The 24,469-nt window shown below is 42.1% G+C and overlaps 1 protein-coding gene across 6 annotated transcripts in view; it reads left to right on the forward strand.

Moving 5' to 3' along the window:
- asic1b (acid-sensing (proton-gated) ion channel 1b) overlaps window positions 1–4,470 on the forward strand; it is a 387,844-nt gene extending 383,374 nt beyond the window's left edge. For all 6 annotated transcript variants that reach the window (NM_001139984.1, XM_082967312.1, XM_082967311.1 and 3 more), the window contains 3 exons: window positions 263–342; window positions 1,392–1,493; window positions 2,507–4,470. In NM_001139984.1, the coding sequence (NP_001133456.1) occupies window positions 263–342; window positions 1,392–1,493; window positions 2,507–2,602 (278 nt within the window). In that variant the 3' untranslated portion in view covers window positions 2,603–4,470. The remainder of the gene's footprint in view (window positions 1–262; window positions 343–1,391; window positions 1,494–2,506) is intronic.
- The last annotated feature ends 19,999 nt before the right edge of the window (window positions 4,471–24,469 follow it).

Consider the following 24,469-nt stretch of genomic DNA (forward strand, 5'->3'; position numbering starts at 1 on the left):
CTTCATGTGTTTTCAGGTGATATTGGTGGTCAGATGGTTCTCTTCATGTGTTTTCAGGTGATATTGGTGGTCAGATGGTTCTCTTCATGTGTTTTCAGGTGATATTGGTGGTCAGATGGGTCTCTTCATGTGTTTTCAGGTGATATTGGTGGTCAGATGGTTCTCTTCATGTGTTTTCAGGTGATATTGGTGGTCAGATGGGTCTCTTCATGTGTTTTCAGGTGATATTGGTGGTCAGATGGTTCTCTTCATGTGTTTTCAGGTGACATTGGTGGTCAGATGGGTCTCTTCATAGGAGCCAGTATCCTCACCATCCTGGAGCTCTTTGACTACCTATATGAGGTAAGCCTTCATTTTGTAAATGTAAAATGTTTCTAGATTTCCTGGCAGATCTTTCTTTAAAATCTTATTTGGTTTGTCCTGAAACAGTTCCATGAATGTATAATCAGGTTTTTGTTTATGTCTTGGGTTTTTGCTTGCATCTAGGTTTCCTAGAGAAAGTTTGCCTCTAGGTTATGGTAGTATATATGTCAATGTATGTAAATATCCTTCATTTACATGATTCCCTCATGGCAATATGTCTAGTTAAGTGCTAGACAGCCACAGGCCTTAGAACTAGTCAGCCACATGGAAACAATCCATTTCCACTAGCATTGCTGCATTCTCCGTAAATTGTGGATGTTTCTTAGTAACCAACTAACGGGTTTAAAAACTGTCTGGATGAAACAACACCCTAGGGAACTTTTTAAGCTACACTTAATAAAAAGGGAACTACCTGTATCCCGTTAATACTAGCCGCCCACTTTAAATCAAACTTGCAGAGCATTCATTTCCAGGTGTCTGAAAGCAGCTCATCTCTCTCAGACGCAGCACTGTTGACTGCATGAACATTTTAGCCATATTGTATTTGGGATTCAGTTTGGATGCTTCTGTTGCTGTTTTATCAGAGCAGCAACCTCCCTGGGTAGAATAGCTGTCTGTTCAACAAGGATGTGTTTGAGGATATACACTCTTTCTGTTTACTGTATGTTCATGTACTCATGATTAATTCTATCTATATAAAATAAAAAATAAAAAATAATAATCATTTTTGGAATAATTGGAATAAGCTGGGATAAGTAGCTTATCTCATTATTGTAAACATTACTGACACTGGAAATCATTTCTGTATGTGTACCATCAATTGTCTTTGAATTATATCACTTTTTCTTTACTATATTCATTTGTCTCAATAAGATTCCAGTAATAAAGAAAGAAACCGGTTCACCAGCAGTCTGTAAAAAAGAAAAGGAAAACAGATGAACAGTGAACAGTCAGTTGGCTGCATTCCGAAAGTCTGGTTCTCTGAGGCACTGCTTCAAAGACCAGCTACTATGTTTGCTTGTTTGCAGGTGATCAAGTACAAGCTGTGTCGGTGCTCAAATAAGAAACACAAACGCAGCAACAGCAACGACCGGGGAGCAGTTCTGAGTCTGGAGGACGTCAAACGCCATGTCAGTAGGCTAGCTCTATCTCTGGCTAAGTATTTGCAGTGTCTGGAAGAATTGTTGGACCGAGACAGGGTGGGGGGGTTGGGGGGGAGATAGAGAGAGAGACAACAAAAAAACAGAGAGAGCGAAAGAGGCACAGTGATAAATGAGAAAGTAAGAGATTGTGGAAATGGTTTCAATTTAATCACGGATGGTCTGTAAGACCAGCCTAGTGGGTTTACAATGGGAGCTTTAGGTGGGGGTGACAGCTTCTGATTTTCAAGTGTACACTATTAGAAAAAAAGGTTCCAAATGGGTTATTTGGCTGTCCCCCTTTTTGGTTCCAGGGAGAACCCTTTTTGGTTTCACGTAGAACCCTTTCGGGTTCCATGTAGAAACCTCTGGGGGGGATGGGGGGGGGGAGAGAGAGAGAGAGAGACAGAGAGAGACAGAGAGAGAGAGAGAGACAGAGAGAGAGAGAGAGAGAGACAGAGAGAGACAGAGAGAGTGAAATATGGTGGTTGGTTCGCTGCATGGAGTTATTTCATCCTCCTTTACCCTGCATTCCTCCGTTTAATCCAGCCTGTTTCATCTCTCTTTCCCAAATGGCACCCTATTCTCTATATAGTGCACTACTTTAGACTTAGTAGTGCACTATAAAATAAAAGGGTGATTTTTGGCAGTATTTTGTCTTTGGTTTCTTTCAACTACAGTATGTTCATTCCTCTCTACTACCGGAAGCCTTATTCCTGTCTGTGTTTCCTTTTCGCTCATCCCTCGGGCTCTGTGTGAGAACCTCTTATCCCTGTCTGTCCTTCCTGTTCGCTCATCCCTCGGGCTCTGTGTGAGAACCTCTTATCCCTGTCTGTCCTCCCTGTTCGCTCATCCCTCGGGCTCTGTGTGAGAACCTCTTATCCCTGTCTGTCCTTCCTGTTCGCTCATCCCTCGGGCTCTGTGTGAGAACCTCTAATTTCTGTCTCTCTCCTTTCTCCTTCCCTTCATTTTTTCTCATCCTTTGTTCACTTCTCTTCCCTCAGACGCCCTGTGAGAACCTGCGTACGCCGGGTACGTATCCTGCCAACATGCTTCCTCACCATCCAGCACAGGGCAACTTCGAAGACTTCACATGCTGAGCCAATCAGGAGAAAGCAGGAAGTACCTGAGCCAATCAGGACAAGAGGAAGGAGGAATAACCTGGCTGGCAGTATGCAACCAAAGTCAACCATACAACAAGAATATCTGATGTGAACGGATTCTCAATATGGAAACTTTTCTTACTATCTGAAAGGAGGGGGAAAATATCAACAATCACAACAATCACATTAAGTGGAGAAGAAGAAGATTATTCCAAACATAAATATCTGTAAAAGTTCCAGAACATTTTTGGGAATTTGGAATCCTAAAAGTGAATCCTGAATGTTCTATGTCTATGTTTGGAATAGAACCAGGAAACAAAGACTCTACTCTTCAAGATCACACTGCAAATATGGACTTCTCACTCTAAAACAGACAGATATGGGAAATGTATCTAACTAGTGTACAGACCCAACACTGAACAAAAAACATCAACAGAGCCTCATGCCTTTATAACAGCCAACACCTGGCTGTCAGTTGCTGATGGCTGGCCTATTAGGATAGTAGTATGGTGGGGATCAATTCCATTTCAGTTCAGACAATTAACTTCCCGAATTGACTGAATTGGAATGGAATTGACCCCAACCCTGGTCAGTGGAGAAATGTTGTGCTTCACTCAACTCCACTGTAGATGTAGCACCGTAACTGCTGTGATGCTGCATAGGGGTGCAGTTCCAGTGGGAGTCTCTCTGTCTGTTTTGAGAATGTAGCCATCTCCACAATGGGTTACATCAATAACAACCAAGATGAGTAGTGGAAGCATTTAGGGAGAAGGTAGTAGAGAGCTCTACCATTTAGTAAAAACGTAATGGTGAACTTTTCAGGTCTCATCTTGTAAATGCATGCTTGTATATCGTCTTCTGCATGTATTACCTTTTTTTAAATTTTATTAATTTTTTCATTTGCATTATTGCTGCCAAGTTTGCCTCGATGATACAGGAAGAAGATGATGCTCCCCTCCTAATAGTGTGTGTGAATGTGTGTGTGCGTATGTGTGTGCGTGTGTTTGTGTAATGAAATGTGTTGGTTTGTGTGACCAGCCTGGTTGAATCCACCAGCTAGCAGCTGAACCTCATTCCAACAACACGCCTTGTTTCATTAATCCATGTTAAATGTGTGCCCTATCCTATAATCCCAAATCATCCCCTAGCAACTATGCCGTACGTACTTGTATGGAGACAATTCCACCTGTCACAGACAGAGCTTCCACATTGTGTATGCCTATCCAGTCCTCTCAGTTCTACAGTGCCTAGGGAGTAGTAGGGGCTACGGTTTGACATGGGATTTAGGAATGAGTTGTGAGATGTGTTATTTCCAGCCTATTCATTTACCCATGTTCTTGACTGACATAAGGGGTGTGTGGGGAGTTTTCCAGAAATCAGTTCGTTTTGGTTTTCCTTGTAATTCTGTGAGGGTTTTGAAATGTTCTGTATCTGTGTTCTAGTCGCAAATATGTCATTATCAAAGCACAATTACACCGATATGTAGAGGTGATGATGTAAAAGAAAAGTAGATGAATTCTTATGGATATTCTCATACTACCAATGTTTTTTATTATTACTCTGTAACAGTTTTTTGGTTTGTTTTCTTTGCTACAGAATAGGGTTGCAAAATTGCAGTAACTTTCCAAACATTTCCAGTTTTTTTTCAGAAATTCCCGGAATCAGGAGGGAATCTTCCGGCTGGAAATCCTTCGCACGGGATTTCCGGAAGACCTGGGAATTTGGGGAAAGTTACCGGTATTTTGTAACCGTACTACATAAACATACATATTGCCTGATAGTCCAGTCTCCATCAGGTTACAGGCTGTTCTATTTATCTAACAAAGCATATTATAATAAAATTTAAATATCATTTTGAACATTTATTATTCTATGGAGGTCTCATTTCTTGTGTGTGTTTGTGTTTGTAATAAGCTCACATAGTTGCTGTCACAAATTCTACACAGTTGTCACTGACTAGATAGATATTTCCCACTGAGCAAACAATTTCTGTACTTACAGCATTCATATAAATTCATTTTATTATGTTTGTGCCTTGGCGGACCTTATTTTTTTATTGACTTTTGTCAATAAAATTCATGAATGCAACTGTTTATGTCAAAATTGTTTTGCGTTCCACTTGGGCGGCAGGTAGCTTAGTGGTTAGAGCATTGGGCCAGTAACCGAAAGGTTTGAATAACTGAGCCGGCTAGGTGAAACATTTGTTGATGTGCCCTTGAGCAAGGCACTTAACCCTAATTGGCTCCACTTAACCCTAATTGGCTCCACTTAACCCTAATTGGCTCCACTTAACCCTAATTGGCTCCACTTAACCCTAATTGGTTCCATTCTACTATGTCTGACAGTGGAAAACAACACATTTCACTGTACCTATCCGGTGGATGTAACAACATCTTTCCTTATTTAGATTTTTTTGCCCTCGTCCTGAAAAGTAAATGGTAAAACATGTCATTGTGAGGCTAAATATAAGGGCTGGACATGCAGATAACTGAAAGTCAGATAAATGAAAAGACGATTTTTGCTGGGTTCTGATAGGGTTAATAAGACTTCAAAGTTTACTTTATATTTTAAAACCTTGCTTCATTTGAAGAGAAGGGTGGGTAATTCAGTAGTTGCACACAATTTCAGTAGTTGCACACAATTTTAGTAGTTGCAACAGTTGCACAACACAACATTGGTATTTGAGGAGGGTATTTCAGTATAGTTGACACCACAACGTTAGTATTTGGGGGGGGGGGGGGGGATTTCAGTATAGTTGACACCACAACGTTAGTATTTGGGGGGGGGGGGGATTTCAGTATAGTTGACACCACAACGTTAGTATTTGGGGGGGGGGGGGGGATTTCAGTATAGTTGACACCACAACGTTAGTATTTGGGGGGGATTTCAGTATAGTTGACACCACAACGTTAGTATTTGGGGGGGGGGGGGGATTTCAGTATAGTTGACACCACAACGTTAGTATTTGGGGGGGGGGGGATTTCAGTATAGTTGACACCACAACGTTAGTATTTGGGGGGGGGGTTCAGTACAGTTGACACAACAACGTTAGTATTTGGGGGGGGGGTCACTATTGTTGACACCACAACGTTAGTATTTGGGGGGGGATTTCAGTATAGTTGACACCACAACGTTAGTATTTGGGGGGGGGGGGGGGGGATTTCAGTATAGTTGACACCACAACGTTAGTATTTGGGGGGGGGGGGGATTTCAGTATAGTTGACACCACAACGTTAGTATTTGGGGGGGGGGGGGGGGAATTTCAGTATAGTTGACACCACAACGTTAGTATTGGGGGGGGGGGGGGGATTTCAGTATAGTTGACACCACAACGTTAGTATTTGGGGGGGGGGGGGGATTTCAGTATAGTTGACACCACAAAGTTAGTATTTGAGGGGGGGTTCAGTACAGTTGACACCACAACGTTAGTATTTGAGGGGGGGTTCAGTACAGTTGACACAACAACGTTAGTATTTGGGGGGGGGGTCACTATTGTTGACACAACATCATTGGTATTTTGCGGCTACAGAACTGAACTGCAGTAGAAATGTAATTATACTCTCAGCTGCAGAATGACAACAGGATGGATAGGAAATATCCTGAACAGGAGTTTTATCTAGATTGTCAGTGGGCCAGCCCCGAACTCACTATGATTTTACAGTACATCCATCTGTTCTGTTCCCAGTTCCAACCAACTGTCAGCTTCAGTTTGAATTTTTGGTTCAGTGATGCAGCGCCATTAGTTGGTTGGTTCATCCTTTTCCATCAGATAGGATTTTGTGTCGGATCTTCACTAACTTTTTAAAAGGTATATTTAAGCAATAAGGCCCGAGGGGGTGTGGTATATGACCAATATACCACGGCTAAGGGCTGTTCTTAGACTGGTTACCAACGTAATTAGAGCAGTAAAAATAAACGTTTTGTCATACCCAAGGTATACTGTCTGCTATACCATGGCTTTCGGCCAATCAGCATTTAGGGCTTGAACCACCCAGTTAATATTTGTTATTAGTCTGTTGTGACAAACTGTTGTTGTCATACCAATGTTATTATAGTTTTTATTATCAAGGCATGACACATACTTGGGTGGTCCCCTTCCGTGCTGTTACACACACGAGAGTCAGCCTGCCTCTCAAGGTACAGAGGCTTATAAGACTTTCTCATATATAATGAAAACTTTCAAGGCTCAATAGATGCAATTAAACTTGGTTTGAAATTAGAAATGATAAGGACGTCCCTCACAGGCCGGCCTCCCTCTTACAGTCATTTTCCCATAGAGCTACTTTCAGGTACCAAGGTACTATATCCCAAATGGTACCCTATTCCCTATATAGTGCACTACTTTTGACCAAAGCCCAAAGGGCGCTAGTCAAAAGCAGTGCACTTCATAGGGAATATAGTACAATTTGGGATAGAGTCAAGGTACCAAGGTACTGTAGCTATGTGATTAATAGCCTGCTGTAGCCTGCTCACCACTATAATTTGCAGAGTGTGACTGATTATTATCTTGGCTATCACTCTGGATGGATGGACCCTCCCAATTGCAGGAACCACCAAGGTATAACAATACTGATAATGAGATATAAACCTCACCCCATCATTCATCTAGTGTTACAGGTTCTTGTAACACACACATGTGCGGACACACACACACACACACACACACACACACACACACACACACACACACACACACACACACACAGGGCTTCCTTCAAGCAAGCTAGGGCTCCAATATAATTTCTTAGGGAAATGTCCCTTCTCAGAATCTCAGTGATAATTTCTTACCACACAACGTTCATTTGTTTGCCCCCTATTATATTAGCCAGGCTAATAAATAGTAAGGAAGGATACATGATGTGTGTCTTTGTCTAAACGATTGTCTCCTACACAGAAGACTGGATAAGGGGGGGCAGTAACAGAGGACTGTGAGGAGAGGATGGGTACATCCCAAAAGACACCCTATTCCTTATTTAAGTGCACTACTTTTGAACAGGGCTCTGGTCAAAAGTAGTGCACTATATAGGGAATAGGGTGCCGTTTGGGACTGAGACGAGGAGATGCTGCCAACAACCAAAACTCAGTGGGTGCACTGTGTTGCATTCTGATGAGGCGATGCCTGTGTCTTCGCTCTTCACCTCTTCGCCCTACATTTCATTCCAAAAAGACGTTCCCTTTCCTTCTGCCCTCGCTCATGTCCTTGACTGGATCTAAGACAACTGGGTAAGTGGAACTAAGCAATAGCTGCACCTAGTTTCCTGACATGTTGCTTTCACATATCCAGTCCGTTCAGATCTGTGACGGGAGGGAAGTGAACAAGGGCACAGGGGAGGGAAGTGAACAAGGGCACAGGGGAGGGAACATCTTCTTGGAATGAAATGCAGTCCATGTTGCAACCATAGAGTTACCTTGAATAAAGACAGTCCTACAACTGAGTCATTGTTATAATAGGTCATGGTAGTGTGGATAAATGTGTCCATTGTACTGTAACATTTAAGTCACTGTAACCTTTAAATGACTGTTCATATTGTTTTTACGTCCATATGAATCATTCCTGACATCTAACGAGCTCCAACCCGACTATCGTCCCGTAGCTCGTCTGTAACCATAAATGCTTTGAAAACAACTAGGGTTGTGATGGTCATGACATTTTGTCAGCTGGTGATTTGTCTCATGGTAATTGACCGGTAATTTACATATGCCTATTTAGGCTTCCACACACAGCCTACAAGACACTGATGCAGACCTTTGGAACATCTACATTTTAAAAAGTCTAATAAATCCATGTAATATAGTCAACCCCATCACAATAATATGAATTATTTATTTTAGACAGGTCTTAAGAAACATGAAGAAAATGTAGTCTATTTCAGAAGAACAGAATAGCATACTCTGAGTTGTCCTTATGTTAGGTCCTGATCTGGCTATGCCATATGGCTGTGGGCTGCGCTAGTTCATTTAGCAGACAAGATTTGCTTAGAATTCCCGTGGCTTTATTTTATATGAAGAACAATACAATTGAACATAGCTGAAAAAAATAGAAAGGATATTTTTCCCGAACGATTTTCGAGGTTGTGTGCACATGCGGCTATTCTGTGTTTGAGCGGTTAACAACAACAGAAACAGTCCACCTATATGCTTAGTTTAGAGTTATTTATGCAACTTAAGTTGTGATACAAACCTTAGGCTATATGTATTGATTTGTAATACATTCTAAGGCTGCATGACACGACTCTGATGACGATTTGAAAAAAGGCCCATGAAAGGCATGAGCTGTGTTCTGTTTCTTGCTCATGCTGCACACTCAGTCTCTCACAATTTGACAAGCACTTGATACTATTTACAGTAGTATCTCACCCCATCATAATCCACGCCTATTTGTTTGGTCTGTGTGTTTCTTTGGTTGTGTTTACACAGGCAGTCCAATTCTGATATATGTCAGGAATATTTGTTTTTATTTAGAATGTCCCACATAAAAAAGACATGTCGGCTATAGCAGGCACTGGAATAGTGAATGGAGGTTACATGTGGTAGCGTTTTTAATATGCCAGCTAGGCTACACCGTTTTCAAAGCGGATTAACGTGCTTCATTTTTTTAAAGAATTAAGCAATAAATATAGCAGTATGAGAAAGCTGGGATCCTCTCTTAAATATTTACCAGTCAAAACTCAGAGTGCGCTTGTGAAGCAGGGGGTTAGGGAGGTTCAGCTAAAAGTGATCATTTGAAACAGGCCCTATACACAAGATTTGGAGTTATTTGACAACTTTAGTTGTGAATGATACAAACCTCAGAATGTCTCAGAAATCGGAAACATATATGGGCTGCATGATGTGAGTATAGGCTATTGATGACTTGAGAAAGCAGCAAAAAAAGCTTGCACTCTGTTCCTAGCCTCAAATCAATGAACCAACAGCATTGACGAGGCCTATATGTTCTCTCCCAGACTCTTGGATAGATTGTCTGGAGCGTAGCATAAGGTGCAGTCCATCCAGTATGCCTAATGATACAGTCCATCCAGGCGATTGCTAGAATGTGTTTAATTTTGGAGTATAGGCTAGACCAATTATGTACCAAAGACATCTTAAATCACGTTAGTTTGATGTTTTTCTGCCATGCATAATAGGCTATGTTTTGTACAATAGCTCAATCATTATTTGAATTCAGTTTTGTTTTCGGACTTGGGCTCAAACTGTACATGCATCACCTCTAGTATGTTTTCAAATAATTATACTGAACAAAATTATAAACGCAACACGTAAAGTGTTGGTCCCATGTTTCATGAGCTGAAAATAAAAGATCACAGAAATGTTCCATATGCAAAAAAAAAAAGCGTATTACTCAAATTTTGTGGACAAATTTGTTTACGTCCCTGTTAGTGAGCATTTCTCCTTTGCTAAGATAATCCATCCACCTGACAGGTGTGGCATATCAAGAAGCTGATCAAACAGCATGATCATTACACAGGTGCTGGGGACAATAAAAGGCCACTCTAAAATGTGCAGTTTTGTGACACAACACAATGCCACAGATGTCTCATGTTTTGAAGGAGCATGCACTTGGCCTGCTGACTGCAGGAATGTCCACTAGAGCTGTTGCCAAATAATTGAATATTAATTTCTCTACTATAAGCCGCAACCAACAACGTTTTAGAGAATATAGTAGTACGTCCAACCGGCCTCACAACCGCAGACCACGTGTAACCACAACAGCCCAGGACCTCCACATCCAGCTTCTTCACCTGCAGGATCATCTGAGACCAGCCACCTGGACAGCTGATGAAACTGAGAAGTACTTCTGTCTGTAGTAAAGCCCTTTTGTGGGGAAAAAATCATTCTGATTGCCTGGGCCTGGGTCCCAAGTGTGTGGACCTATGCCCTCCAAGGCACAACCATGGCTGGTCGCCTGCCAAGTCATGTGAAATCCAGAGATTAGGGCCAAATTAATTCATTTCAATTGATTCATTTCCTTACATGAACAGTAATTTTTGAAATTGTTTCGTGTTGCGTTTATAGTTTTTCTGTGAGCTCAATGTGCACATTGTGCATTTCTCTAGCGACAAATCAAATCAAGCCTGAACTGTGCGATGTAGAAGGGAGTTGTAGTTTCCAAGCAGAAAACGTGGTAATTAACTAAAATGACCATAATCCACGCCTATTTGTTTGGTCTGTGTGTTTCTTTGGCTGCGTTTACACAGGCAGTCCAATTCTGATATTTTTTTTCTCCAATAATTGGTCTTTTGACCAATCACATCAGATATTTTCACATCATATCTTTTTCAGAACTGATCTGATTGGTAAAAAGACCAATTAGTGGAAGTGGAAGAAAAGAAATGGCAGCATTGGGCTGCCTGTGTAAACGTAGCCTTTTACGCCTGCTACGTTAGGTTAGTGTGTGTCACAAGGCTCGTCGAAAGGGGACCAAGGCGCAGCGTGTAAAGTGCTCATATTAACTTTATTAATGAAAACACTTTAACCAAAATAACAAAAACGACAGCCAACAGTTCCGTAAGGTACACTGACAAAACGGAAAACAACTACCCACAAAACCCAAAGGAAAAACAGGCTGCCTAAGTATGGCTTCCAATCAGAGACAACGATAGACACCTGCCTCTGATTGGAAACCATACCTGGCCAAAACATAGAAAACAAAACATAGAAATAGAAATCTAAAAAAAGCCCACATATAAACAGAAAACCCAAAACCACCCAAAACAACCACCTGTCACGCCCTGACCACTCTACTATAGAAAATGACCTCTTCCAAGGGTCAGGACATGACAGTGTGGGGCAGACATGAATAGAAGAGACAGAAGAACCCGCGATCGAGAGGGATGACAGCAGTTGCTTCACGAGGTATCTCTACCTGAAAATACATGATCTAAGTGATTGTAAGTTGGTATTAAGCAGTCATAAAAGTATGCCTTATTTACTTTGAAGAAGTACTAAAATAGTGATTTTGTCAGATAACATAGGCAGCAGCTCTATAGAGATGAGATGATGACTTGGAATGAAATAATAAAGTTATCAAATAAATATGTAATATACACAACTGAAATATTTGATTAAAGTAATGTGAATAAATGATGGTTAATAAGTGATAAGCAGTAATGGGCACATGGAACTTCGATTAATTGTTCTATTCTGTGTTGTTACAGTATTCCACCCACATAATACATACAGTAGTGCATTGAATGTTCCAAAAAATATTAGAAACCGTGATTATTTTGTGATAATGAAACTGAAACCGAACCGACCTCAAAAAGGACTAATTGCTCAGCACTCTAACACACACACACACACACACACACACACACACACACACACACACACACACACACACACACACACACAAACACACACACACACACACACACACACACACACACACACACACACACACACATGCATATTGACGCCACACACACACACACACACACACACTTTCACACTCTCCACATACTCTGCTGCTACTCTGTTTATTATCGATCTTGATTGCCTAGTCAATTTTACCCCTACCTACATGTACATATTACCTCAATTACCTCAACTACACCGTACCCCTGCACATTGACTCAGTACTGGTACTCCTTGTATATAGCCTCATTACTACCTAGTACCCCTGCACATTGACTCAGTACTGGTACTCCTTGTATATAGCCTCATTACTACCTAGTACCCCTGCACATTGACTCAGTACTGGTGCTCCTTGTATATAGCCTCATTACTACACCGTAGCCCTGCACATTGACTCAGTACTGGTACTCCATGTATATAGCCTCATTACTACCTGGTACCCCTGCACATTGACTCAGTACTGGTACTCCTTGTGTATAGCCTCATTACTACCTTGTACCCCTGCACATTGACTCAGTACTGGTACTCCTTGTATATAGCCTCATTACTACCTAGTACCCCTGCACATTGACTCAGTACTGGTACTCCTTGTATATAGCCTCATTACTACACCGTACCCCTGCACATTGACTCAGTACTGGTACTCCTTGTATATAGCCTCATTACTACCTGGTACCCCTGCACATTGACTCAGTACTGGTACTCCTTGTATATAGCCTCATTACAACACCGTACCCCTGCACATTGACTCAGTACTGGTACTCCTTGTATATAGCCTCATTACTACACCGTACCCCTGCACATTGACTCAGTACTGGTACTCGTTGTATATAGCCTCATTACTACCTGGTACCCCTGCACATTGACACACTTTACAGAACATATTGTTCTATTTATCAGTATATAGTTTCTCGTCACATTGTTCAACTTAGGTTTTATTGTCACGTAGAACGGAAAGGTGCAGTGAAATGTGTTGTTTTCCAGAGTCTGTCAATAACATTTTTGACATGCGTTTTTCTGGATTTTTTTGTTGTTATTCTGTCTCTCACTGTTCATATAAACCTACCATTAAAATTATAGACTGATCATTTCTTTGTCAGTGGGCAAACGTACAAAATCAGCAGGGGATCAAATACTTTTTCCCCCCTCACTGTAGAACAGATAACTACATAGAATAGAATAGATGTCACGGTTGTCGTAGGAATGAGCGGACCAAAGTGCAGCGTGTGTGTCATTCCACATTTTATTTATACTGTGAAACTATGCAATACATAAATAAACTGAATGACAAAATCAACAAACCGTGACGCAGAGGTGAAACATACACTGACTCAAAGATAATCTCCCACAAACCCAGTGGATGGTAGGGAGGGCGACTACTGTCTATGGCGGTTCTGGTGCAGTATACATAACCTTCTTATCCCGCGGATCCTCCAACAGAGGAGGCGGCTCCGGCTTGGGGCGTAACCCCTGCTCCGCCAGCTGATCCCTCTGCTTCTGTGCCACCGGACCGTGGATCATCGCCGGAGGCTCTGTACTGCGGATCATCGCTGGAGGCTCTGTGCTGCAGACCACCGCCGGAAGTTCTGGGCTGCAGGCCTCCGCCGGAGGTTCTGGGCTGCAGGCCGCCGCCTGAGGTTCTGGGCTGCAGGCCGCCGCCGGAGGTTCTGGGCTGCAGGCCGTCTCAGGAGGTTCCAGACTGTAGGCCGTCTCAGGAGGTTCCGGACTGTAGGCTGTCTCAGGAGGTTCCGGACTGTAGGCCGTCTCAGGAGGTTCTGGACTGTAGGCCGACTCAGGAGGTTCCGGACTGGGGACCGTCGCTACAGGCTCCATGCCATGGATCATCACCGCAGGCTCCGCGCCATGGATCACCACTGGAGTCTTTGTGCCATGGATCATCACTGGAGGCTCCGGGCCATGGATTATCACTGGAGGCTTCGTGCCATGGATCATCTCTACAGGCTCCGGGCCATGGATCATCCCTACAGGCTTCTTGCCATGGATTATCCCTACAGGCTCCGGGCCATGGATCATCACTGGAGGCTTCGTACGTGGAGCCGGAACAGGTCTCACCGGACTAGGGAACGTCGCTGGAGGCTCCGGACTGGGGAACATCGCTGAGAGCTCTGGACTAGGGAACGTCGCTGGAGGCCGGGTGCGCAGAGCAGGCACAGGGTATACTGGGCCGTGGAGGCGCACTGGAGGTCTGGAGCTTAGGGCTGGCACACCCCGTCCTGGCTGGATGCTTACTTTAGCCCGGCAAGTGCGGGGCGCGGGCACAGGACGAACTGGGCTGTGCAGGCGCACTGGCGACACAGTGCGTAGCGCCGGCGCAGGATATCCTGGACCGAGAAGGCGAACTGGAGACCAGGAGCACTGAGCTGGCACCACCCTTCCTGGCTGAATGCTCAACCTAGCTCGGCAAATGCGGGGCGCGGGCACAGATCGCACCGGGCTGTGAATGGGCACTGGCGACACAGTGCGCATCACCGCATAACACGGTGCTTGCTTCGTCACTCACTCCCCACGGTAAGCACGGGGAGTTGGTTCAGGTCTCCACCCTGACTCTGCCAATCTCCAATCTTTGGGGGTGCCTCTCGTGCTTCCGTCGTTACTGTGCTAGTTCCTCGCTGTCTCCTCCTGCTTCCATGGCAGGGTCTTGTTCCCTGCCATTACCTCCCAGGTCCAGGACGTCCTCCATTTTTTCCTCTCCCAGGCCCAGGATCCCTGCTCCTCCTGGGTACGCTGATTGGTCCTTTGGTGGTGGGAGATTCTGTCACGGTTGTCGTAGGAATGAGTGGACCAAAGTGCAGCATATGTGTCGTTCCACATTTTCTTTACACTGTGAAACTATGCAATACATAAATAAACTGAATGACAAAAACAACAAACCGTGACGCAGAGGTGAAACATACACTGACTCAAAGATAATCTCCCACAAACCCAGGTGGAAAAAAACCCTACTTAAGTATGATCTCCAATTAGAGACAACGAGGACCAGCTGCCTCTAATTGGAGATCATCCCAAACAAAACCAACATAAAAATACAAAACTAGAACATGAACATAGAAAACATAGAAAAACACCTCCTGTCACGCCCTGACCTACTCTACCATAGAAAATAACATCTTACTATGGTCAGGACGTGACAATAAAATAGATAACTACATAGAATAGAATAGATAACTACATCGAATAGAATAGATAACTACATAGAATAGAATAGGATAGATAACTACATAGAATAGAATATAATAGATAACTACATAGAATAGAATAAATAACTGCATAGAATAGAATAGAATAGATAACTACATAGAGTAGAATAGATAACTACATAGAGTAGAATAGAATAGATAACTACATTGTCACGTCCTGGCCAGTATAAGGGTTAATTGGTATTGTAGTAAGGGCATTTGATTTAGTATTCCGGGGTTTTTGGGCACTGTTTGAGATTCACGTATTTCTATGTTGATCAAGTTAGTTGTATGTCTATGTTTGGTTAATTGGAGTGGACTTCCAATTGAAGGCAGCTGTGTGGTGTTGCCTTTGATTGGAAGTCCTATATTAGTTGGGTGTGTTTGTCTGTTTAATTGTGGGAGATTGTTCCGTGTTTAGTGTGTGTAAACCTAACAGGACTGTCAGTGTATCGTGTGTTCGTTTTTGTTATTTTGTATGTTCGTTTTGGAATTTATTAAAAGTTTAAAATGAACCATCTCAACTCTGCTGCATATTGGTCCTCATTTTCCGATTATGACTTCGCCATATCGTCCTCCGACGAAGAAATCCCTGACATACATAGAATAGAATAGATAACTACATAGAATAGAATAGATAACTACATAGAATAGGACAGAACATATAACTACATGGGTATAATATCATATAATAGATAATTGTATAGGTAGAATATAATAAAATAGAATAGATAACTACATAGTGGAATAGAATAGATAACTACATAGTAGAATAGAATAGATAACTACATACTGTACGTAGAACAGAATAGATAGCTACATACTGTAGGTAGAACAGAATAGATAATTACGTAGGTAGAATGTAATATAATAGATAACTACATAGGTAGGATAGAATAGAATAGATAACTATATAGGTAGAATATAATAGAATAAATAACTACATTGGTAGGATAGAATAGAATAGATAACTGCAGTTGAAGTCGGAAGTTTACATACACTTAGGTTGGAGCCAATAAAACTCGTTTTTCAACAACTCCACAGATTTCTTGTTAACAAGTCGGTTAGGACATCCGACTTGGCAAGTCGGTTAGGGCATCTACTTTGTGCATGACAGAAGTAATTTTTCCAACAATTGTTTACAGACAGATTATTTCACTTATAATTCCCTGTATCACAATTCCAGTGGGTCAGAAGTTTACATACACCAAGTTGACTGTGCCTTCAAAACAGCTTGGAAAATTCCAGAAAATGATGTCATGGCTTTAGAAGCTTCTGATAGGCTAATTGACATCATTTGAGTCAATTGGAGGTGTACCTGTGGATGTACTTCAAGGCCTACCTTCAAACTCAGTGCCTCTTTGCTTGGCATCATGGGAAAATCAAAAGAAATCAGCCAAGACCTCAGAAAACAAATTGTAGACCTCCACAAGTCTGGTTCATCCTTAGGAGTAATTTCCAAACGTTCATCTGTACAAACAATAGTACGCAACTATAAACACCATGGGACCACGCAGCCGTCATACCGCTCAGGAAGGAGACGCTGTCACGTCCTGACCATAGAAAGCTTTTATTTTCTATGGTAGAGTAGGTCAGGGCGTGACAGGGGGTTTTGTCTAGTTTATTTATTTCTAGGTTGGTTCTAGTTTATTTTTTCTATGTTGGGTTTTGTCTAGTTTATGTATTTCTATGTTGGTTCTAGTTTCTTTTTTCTATGTTGGGGGTTTTGTCTAGTTTATGTATTTATATGTTGGTTCTAGTTTCTTTTTTCTATGTTGGGGTTTTTGTATGATTCCCAATTAGAGGCAGCTGGTTAACGTTGTCTGGGGGGGCACATGGGTAGTTTGGCTGGGCCAAGGGTGAGCCCTATGCCAACTCCCCGTGTTTATTATCGGGAGCATATGGAGTGGAGAGCGCCAGCGTATGCGGAAGTGCGCACGATCTCACCCATGTGCACGCACGAGCGGTGCGAGCGATCCCAGCTCCTCGCAAGTGCCGTGCTAGAGTGGGCATCCAGCCTGGAAGGAGGATGCCTGCACAGCGCATCTGGCCACCAGTGCGCCTCCTAGGCCCAGGCTACCCTACGCCTGCTCTACGCACGGCAACCATCAGGCCTCTGCACAGCCCAGTTCGCCCTGTGCCAGCACTCCGCTCATGCAGGGCCACTATTACCATCCAGCCAGGACGGGTTGTGCAGGAGGTGTGCTCCAGACCTCCAGTGCCTACCCATGGCCGGTGTACCCTGTTCCTGCTCCTCGCACTAGCCGTGGGGTGCGTGTCTCCAGTCTGGTACCTCCACTACCAGCCCCACGCACCAGGCTTCCAGTGCATCAGCCCAGTCCAGCTCGTCCTGCTCCTGATCCTCGCACTAGCCCTATGGTGCGTGTCCTTAGTCTGGCGCGTCCTAAGCCAGCCCCACGCATCAGGCCTTCAGTGCGCAGTCCCCGTCCAGAGCTGCCGACGACAGTGCCTCGTCCAGAGCTTCCGATGACAGTGCCTCGTCCAGCGCTTCCGGCAACAGTGCTTCGTCCAGAGTGTCCGACGACAGTGCCCCGTCCAGAGTGTCCGGCGAAAGTGCCCCGTCCAGAGTGTCCGGCGACAGTGCCCCGTCCAGAGCTTCCGGCGACAGTGCCCCGTAGAGAGATGACCCACAGTCCGGAGCCGAGAGAGACGGCCCACAGTCCGGAGCTGAGAGAGACGGCCCACAGTCCGGAGCCGAGAGAGATGCCCACAGTCCGGAGCCGAGAGAGACGGCCCACAGTCCGGAGCCGAGAGAGATGGCCCACAGTCCGGAGCCGAGAGAGTTGCCCTACAGTCCGGAACCGGCGCAGCAAGAGTCGCCCTACAGTCCGGAACCGGCGCAGCCAGAGTCGCCCTACAGTCCGGAACCGGCGCAGCCAGAGTCGCCGTTCAGCCCGAGGTCTCCAGCGGCGCACATCAGCCCGAGCGAGGTCTTCAGCGATGCGCCATAGCCCAGAGACTTCGGGAAGGGTAACATTTAATAATTATTTAGCGGGGGTAGACAGGTTAGGTGGGGGAGTAAGGCCAGAACCTGAGCCACCTCCATAGTAGGTGGGTTGGGGAGGGGGGGTGTAGCACAAGAACCGTCGGTGACGGTGGCCACCCTCCCTTCCCTCCCTTTAGTTTGGGATTCTTTTTGTTTTAGTTTTTTTTTGTGTGAGGTGCATCCGGGATCTGCACTTTGGGGGGGGGGGGGGGGTACTGTCACGTCCTGACCAGTAAAGGGGTTATTTGTTATTGTTGTTTGGTCAGGACGTGGCAGGGGGTGTTTGATTTATGTGTTCCAGGGTTTTTGGGTAATGTTCTTGTTTTGTATTTCTATGGTTTTTCTATGTTGTGTATTTCTTTGTTGGCCTGGTATGGCTCTCAATCAGGAACAGCTGTACATCGTTGTTGCTGATTGGGAGTCATACTTAGGTTGCCCTTTTTTCACCTGTCTTTTGTGGGAAGTTGTTTTTGCATTGATGTGTGTAGCCTGCAAGACTGTTTGTTGTTCATTTTCTTGTTTTGTTTTGTAAGTGTTCAATAAAAGTAAATATGAGCACTCAACCCATTGCGCCTTGGTCTACTCCATACGACGATCATTACAGGAACGATACACACGCTGCGCTTTGGTCCGCTCCTTCATACGACAAACGTGACAGACGCGTTCTGTCTCATAGAGATGAACGTAATTTGGTGCGAAAAGTGCAAATCAATCCCAGAACAACAGCAAAGGACCTTGTGAAGATGCTGGAGGAAACAGGTATAAAAGTATCTATATCCACAGTAAAACGAGTCCTATATTTACATTTACATTTACATTTAAGTCATTTAGCAGACGCTCTTATCCAGAGCGACTTACAAATTGATATATTGACATAATCTGAATGGCCGCTCAGCAAGGAAGAAGCCACTGCTCCAAAACCACCATAAAAAAAGCCAGACTACGGTTTGCAACTGCACATGGGGACAAAGATCGTACTTCTTGGAGAAATGTTCTCTGGTCTGATGAAACAAAAGTAGAACTGTTTGGCCATAATGACCATCGTTATGTTTGGATGAAAAAGGGCGAGGCTTGCAAGCCGAAGAACACCATCCCAACCGTGAAGCACGGGGGTGGCAGCATCATGTTGTGGGGGTGCTTTGCTGCCGGAGGGACTGGTGCACTTCACAAAATAGATGGCATCACAAGGCTGGAAAGTTATGTGGATATATTGAAGCAACATCTCAAGACATCAGTCAGGAAATTAAAGCTTAGTCGCAAATGGGTCTTCCAAATGGACAATGACCCCAAGCATACTTCCAAAGTTGTGGCAAAATGGCTTAAGGAAAACAAAGTCAAGGTATCACGAGGCTGGAAAGTTATGTGGATATATTGAAGCAACATCTCAAGACATCAGTCAGGAAATTAAAGCTTAGTCGCAAATGGGTCTTCCAAATGGACAATGACCCCAAGCATACTTCCAAAGTTGTGGCAAAATGGCTTAAGGAAAACAAAGTCAAGGTATCACGAGGCTGGAAAGTTATGTGGATATATTGAAGCAACATCTCAAGACATCAGTCAGGAAATTAAAGCTTGGTCGCAAATGGGTCTTCCACAAAGCCCTGACCTCAATCCCATAGAAAATTTGTGGGCGGAACTGAAAAAGCATGTGCGAGCAAGGAGGCCTACAAACCTGACTCAGTTACACCAGCTATGTCAGGGCCAAAATTCAACCAATTTATTGTGGAAAGCTTGTGGAAGGCTATCCGAAACGTATGACCCAAGTTAATAAAGGCAATGCTACCAAATACTAATTGAGTATATGTAAACTTCTGACGCACTGGGAATGTGATAAAATAAATAAAAGCTGAAATAAATCATTCTCATAACTATTATTCTGACATTTCAGATTCTTAAAATAAAGTGGTGATCCTAACTGACCTGAAACAGGGAATATTTACTGGGATTAAATGTCAGGAATTGTAAAAAACAGAGTTTAAATGTATTTGGACAAAGGTGTATGTAAACTTCCAACTACATAGGAAGAATGTAATATAATAAATAACTACATAAGTAGAATATAATATAATAGGTAATTACATAGTAGAATAGAATAGATAACTACATAGTAGAATAGAATAGATAACTACATAGGTAGAATAGAATAGATAACTACATAGTTAGAGTAGAATAGAATAGAATAGATAACTACATAGTTAGAGTAGAATAGAATAGAATAGATAACTACATAGAATAATAGAATAGATAACAACATTGCATAATAGAATATAATTAATAACTACATAGTTAGAGTATAATAGAATAGATAACTACATAGTAGAATAGAATAGATAACTATATAGGTGGAATATAATATATAACTACATAGGTAGAATAGAATAGAATAGATAACTACATAGGTAGAATAAAATAGAAAACGACATAGTAGAATATAATAGATAACTACATAGGTAGAATAGAATAGATAACTACATAGTAGAATAGAATAGATAACTACATAGGTAGAATAGAATAGATAACTACATAGTAGAATAGAATAGATAACTACATAGGTAGAATAGAATAGAATAGATATCTACATAGGTAGAATAGAATAGATAACTACATAGTTAGAGTGGAATAGGATAGAATAGATAACTACATAGTTAGAGTAGAATAGAATAGAATAGATAACTACATAGTTAGAGTAGAATAGAATAGAATAGATAACTACATAGAATAATAGAATAGATAACTACATTGCATAATAGAATATAATTAATAACTACATAGTTAGAGTATAATAGAATAGATAACTACATAGTAGAATAGAATAGATAACTATATAGGTGGAATATAATATATAACTACATAGGTAGAATAGGTAGAATAGGTAGAATAGAATAGAATAGGTAACTACATAGGTAGAATAAAATAGAAAACGACATAGTAGAATATAATAGATAACTACATAGGTAGAATAGAATAGATAACTACATAGAAGAATATAATAGATAACTACATAGTAGAATATAATAGATAACTACATAGGTAGAATAGAATAGATAACTACATAGAAGAATATAATAGATAACTACATGGGTAAAATAAATATAATAGTTAAATAGATAACAACATTGTCACGACTTCCACCGAAGTCGGTCCCTCTCCTTGTTCGGGCAGTGTTCGGCGGTCGACATCACCGACCTTCTAGCCATCACTGAACAAATGTGCTTTTCTCTCGCATGGAATAGCCTTAATTTCTCAGAACAAGAATAGACAGACGAGTTTCAGAAGAAAGTGCTTTCTTTCTGGCCATTTTGAGCCTGTAATCGAACCCACAAATGCTGATGCTCCAGGTATTCAACTAGTCTAAAGAAGGTCAGTTTTATTGCTTCTTTAATCAGGAGAACAGTTTTCAGCTGTGCATAAGGGTTTTCTAATGATCAATTATCATTTTAAAAGGATAAACTTGGATTAGCTAACACAACGTGCCATTGGAAAACAGGAGTGATGGTTGCTGATAATGGGCCTCTGTACACCTATGTAGATATTCCATAAAAAAATCTGCCCTTTCCAGCTACAATAGTCATTTACAACATTAATAATGTCTACACTGTATTTCTGATGAATTTGATATTATTTTAATGGACAAAAAATTTGCTTTTCTTTTAAAAAACAAGGACATTTCTAAGTGACCCCAAACTTTTTAATGGTAGTGTTCATGTCAGTACATACACACAACCAGTAGGTCACATGTCAGTACATACACACAACCAATAGGTCACATGTCAGTACATACACACAACCAATAGGTCACATGTCAGTACATACACACAACCAATAGGTTACATGTCAGTACATAAACACAACAAGTAGGTCACATGTCAGTACATAAACACAACAAGTAGTTCACGTCAGTACATACACACAACCAATAGGTCACATGTCAGTACATACACACAACCAATAGGTCACATGTCAGTACATACACACAACCAATAGGTCACATGTCAGTACATACACACAACCAATAGGTCACATGTCAGTACATACACACAACCAATAGGTCACATGTCAGTACATACACACAACCAGTAGGTTAAATGTCAGTACATAAACACAACAAGTAGTTCACATGGGGAAAAGGCGTTGTTTTATTTTATTTTTTTATTTCACCTTTATTTAATTAGGTAGGCTAGTTGAGAACAAGTTCTCATTTACAACTGCGACCTGGCCAAGATAAAGCAAAGCAGTGTGACACAGACAACACAGAGTTACACATGGAATAACATGGAATAAACAATAAACAAGCCAATAACACAATAAACAAGTCAATGACACAGTAGAAAAAAAAGAAAGTCTATATACAGTGTGTGCAAAGGCATGAGGAGGTAGGCAATAAATAGGCCATAGGAGCGAATAATTACAATTTAGCAGATTAACACTGGAGTGATAAATGAGCAGATGATGATGTGCAAGTAGAGATACCGGTGTGCAAAAGAGCAGAAAAGTCAATAAAAACAGTATGGTGATGAGGTAGGTAGACTGGGTGGGCTGTTTACAGATGGACTATGTACAGCTGCAGCGATCGGTTAGCTGCTCAGATAGCTGATGTTTAAAGTTGGTGAGGGAAATATAAGTTGTGCTGTGAGGCGTTGCTTTATTTGTTTTTTTTAAACCAGGTTAACTGTTCACTTACTGTATATGAGATGGAAGGGAGTTCCATGCAATCATGGCTCTGTATAATACTGTACGTTTCCTTGAATTTGTTCTGGACCTGGGGACTGTGAAAAGATCCCTGCTGGGATGTCTGGTGCGTTAAGTGTGTGTATCAGTGCTGTGTGTAAGTTGACTATGCAAACAATTTGGGAATTTCCAACACATTAATGTTTCTTATAAAAACAAGAAGTGATTCAGTCAGTCTTTCCTCAACTCTTAGCCAAGAGAGACTGGCATGCATAGTATTGATATTAGCAGTCTGATTACAATGAAGAGCAAATCATGCCACTCTGTTATGGGCCAGCTGCAGCTTAACGAGGTCCTTCTTTGCAGCACTTGACCATATGACTGGACAATAATCAAGATAAGATAAAACTAGAGCCTGCAGGACTAGCTTTGTGGAGTATGGTATCAAAAAAACAGAGCATCTCTTTATCACAGACAGACCTCTCTTCATATCTACAACCATTGAATCTAGTTTTGACCATGACAGTTTACAATCTAAGGTAGGGCCAAGTAATTTAGTCTCCTCAACTTGTTCAACAGCTACAGCATTCATTACCAGATTCAGCTGAGATCTAGAACTTAGGGAATGATTTGTACCAAATACAATGCTCTTAGTTTTAGAGATGTTTAGGACCAGTTTATTACTGGCCACCCATGACTGCAACTCTTTAAGGGTTTCATTGATTTCATTAGCTGTGGTTGCTGACACGTATAGGATTGAATCATCAGCATACATCGACACACAGGCTTTGTTTAATGCCAGAGGCAGGTCATTGGTAAAAATAGAAAAGAGTAGAGGACCTAGAAAGCTGCCCTGCTGTACACCACAATTTAAAGGTTTGACACTAGAGAAGCTTCCATTAAAGAAAACCCTCTAAGTTCTATTAGATAGATAGCTCTGAATCCACAATATGGCAGAGGCTGAAAAGCCGTAACACATCATTTCTCAACAAAGGGTTATGGGCAAAAATATCAAAGGCTGCACTGAAATCTAACAGTACAGCTCCCACAATTTTCTTATTATCAATTTCTTTAAACCAATCAACAGTCATTTGTGTCAGTGCAGTGCACGTTGAGTGCCCTTCTCTATAAGCAAGCTGAAAGGCTGTTGTTAATTTGTTTAGAGAAATAGCATTGTATTTGGACAAACACAATTTTTTCCAACAGTTTGCTAAGAGCTGGAAGCAAGCTGATAGGTCTGCTGTTAGAACCAGTAAAGGCCTCTTTACCACTCTTGGGTAGCGGAATGAATTTGACTTCCCTCCAGGTCTGATGACAAAGACTTTCCTCTAGGCTCAGATTAAAGATATGACAGACAGAATTGGCCATAGAGTCAGCTACCATCCTCAGTAGCTTTCCATCTACTGTAAGTTGTCAGTGCCAGGAGGTTTGTCATTATTGATCGATAACAATAACTTTTCCACCTCTCCCACACTAACTTTACATTTCAAATGTACAATGCTTTTCTTTCATTATTAGTTGTTTTATGCATGAATACGATGGCTCACTGTTTGTTGTTGACATTTCCTGCCTAAACTTGTCTACTTTGCCAATGAAGTAATCACTAACCCTTGTGTGGTGTTCATGTTTTTGTTATTC

This window comes from Salmo salar, chromosome 22 (assembly GCF_965601325.2).
Source record: "Salmo salar chromosome 22, fSalSal1, whole genome shotgun sequence".
Lineage (NCBI taxonomy): Eukaryota > Metazoa > Chordata > Actinopteri > Salmoniformes > Salmonidae > Salmo > Salmo salar.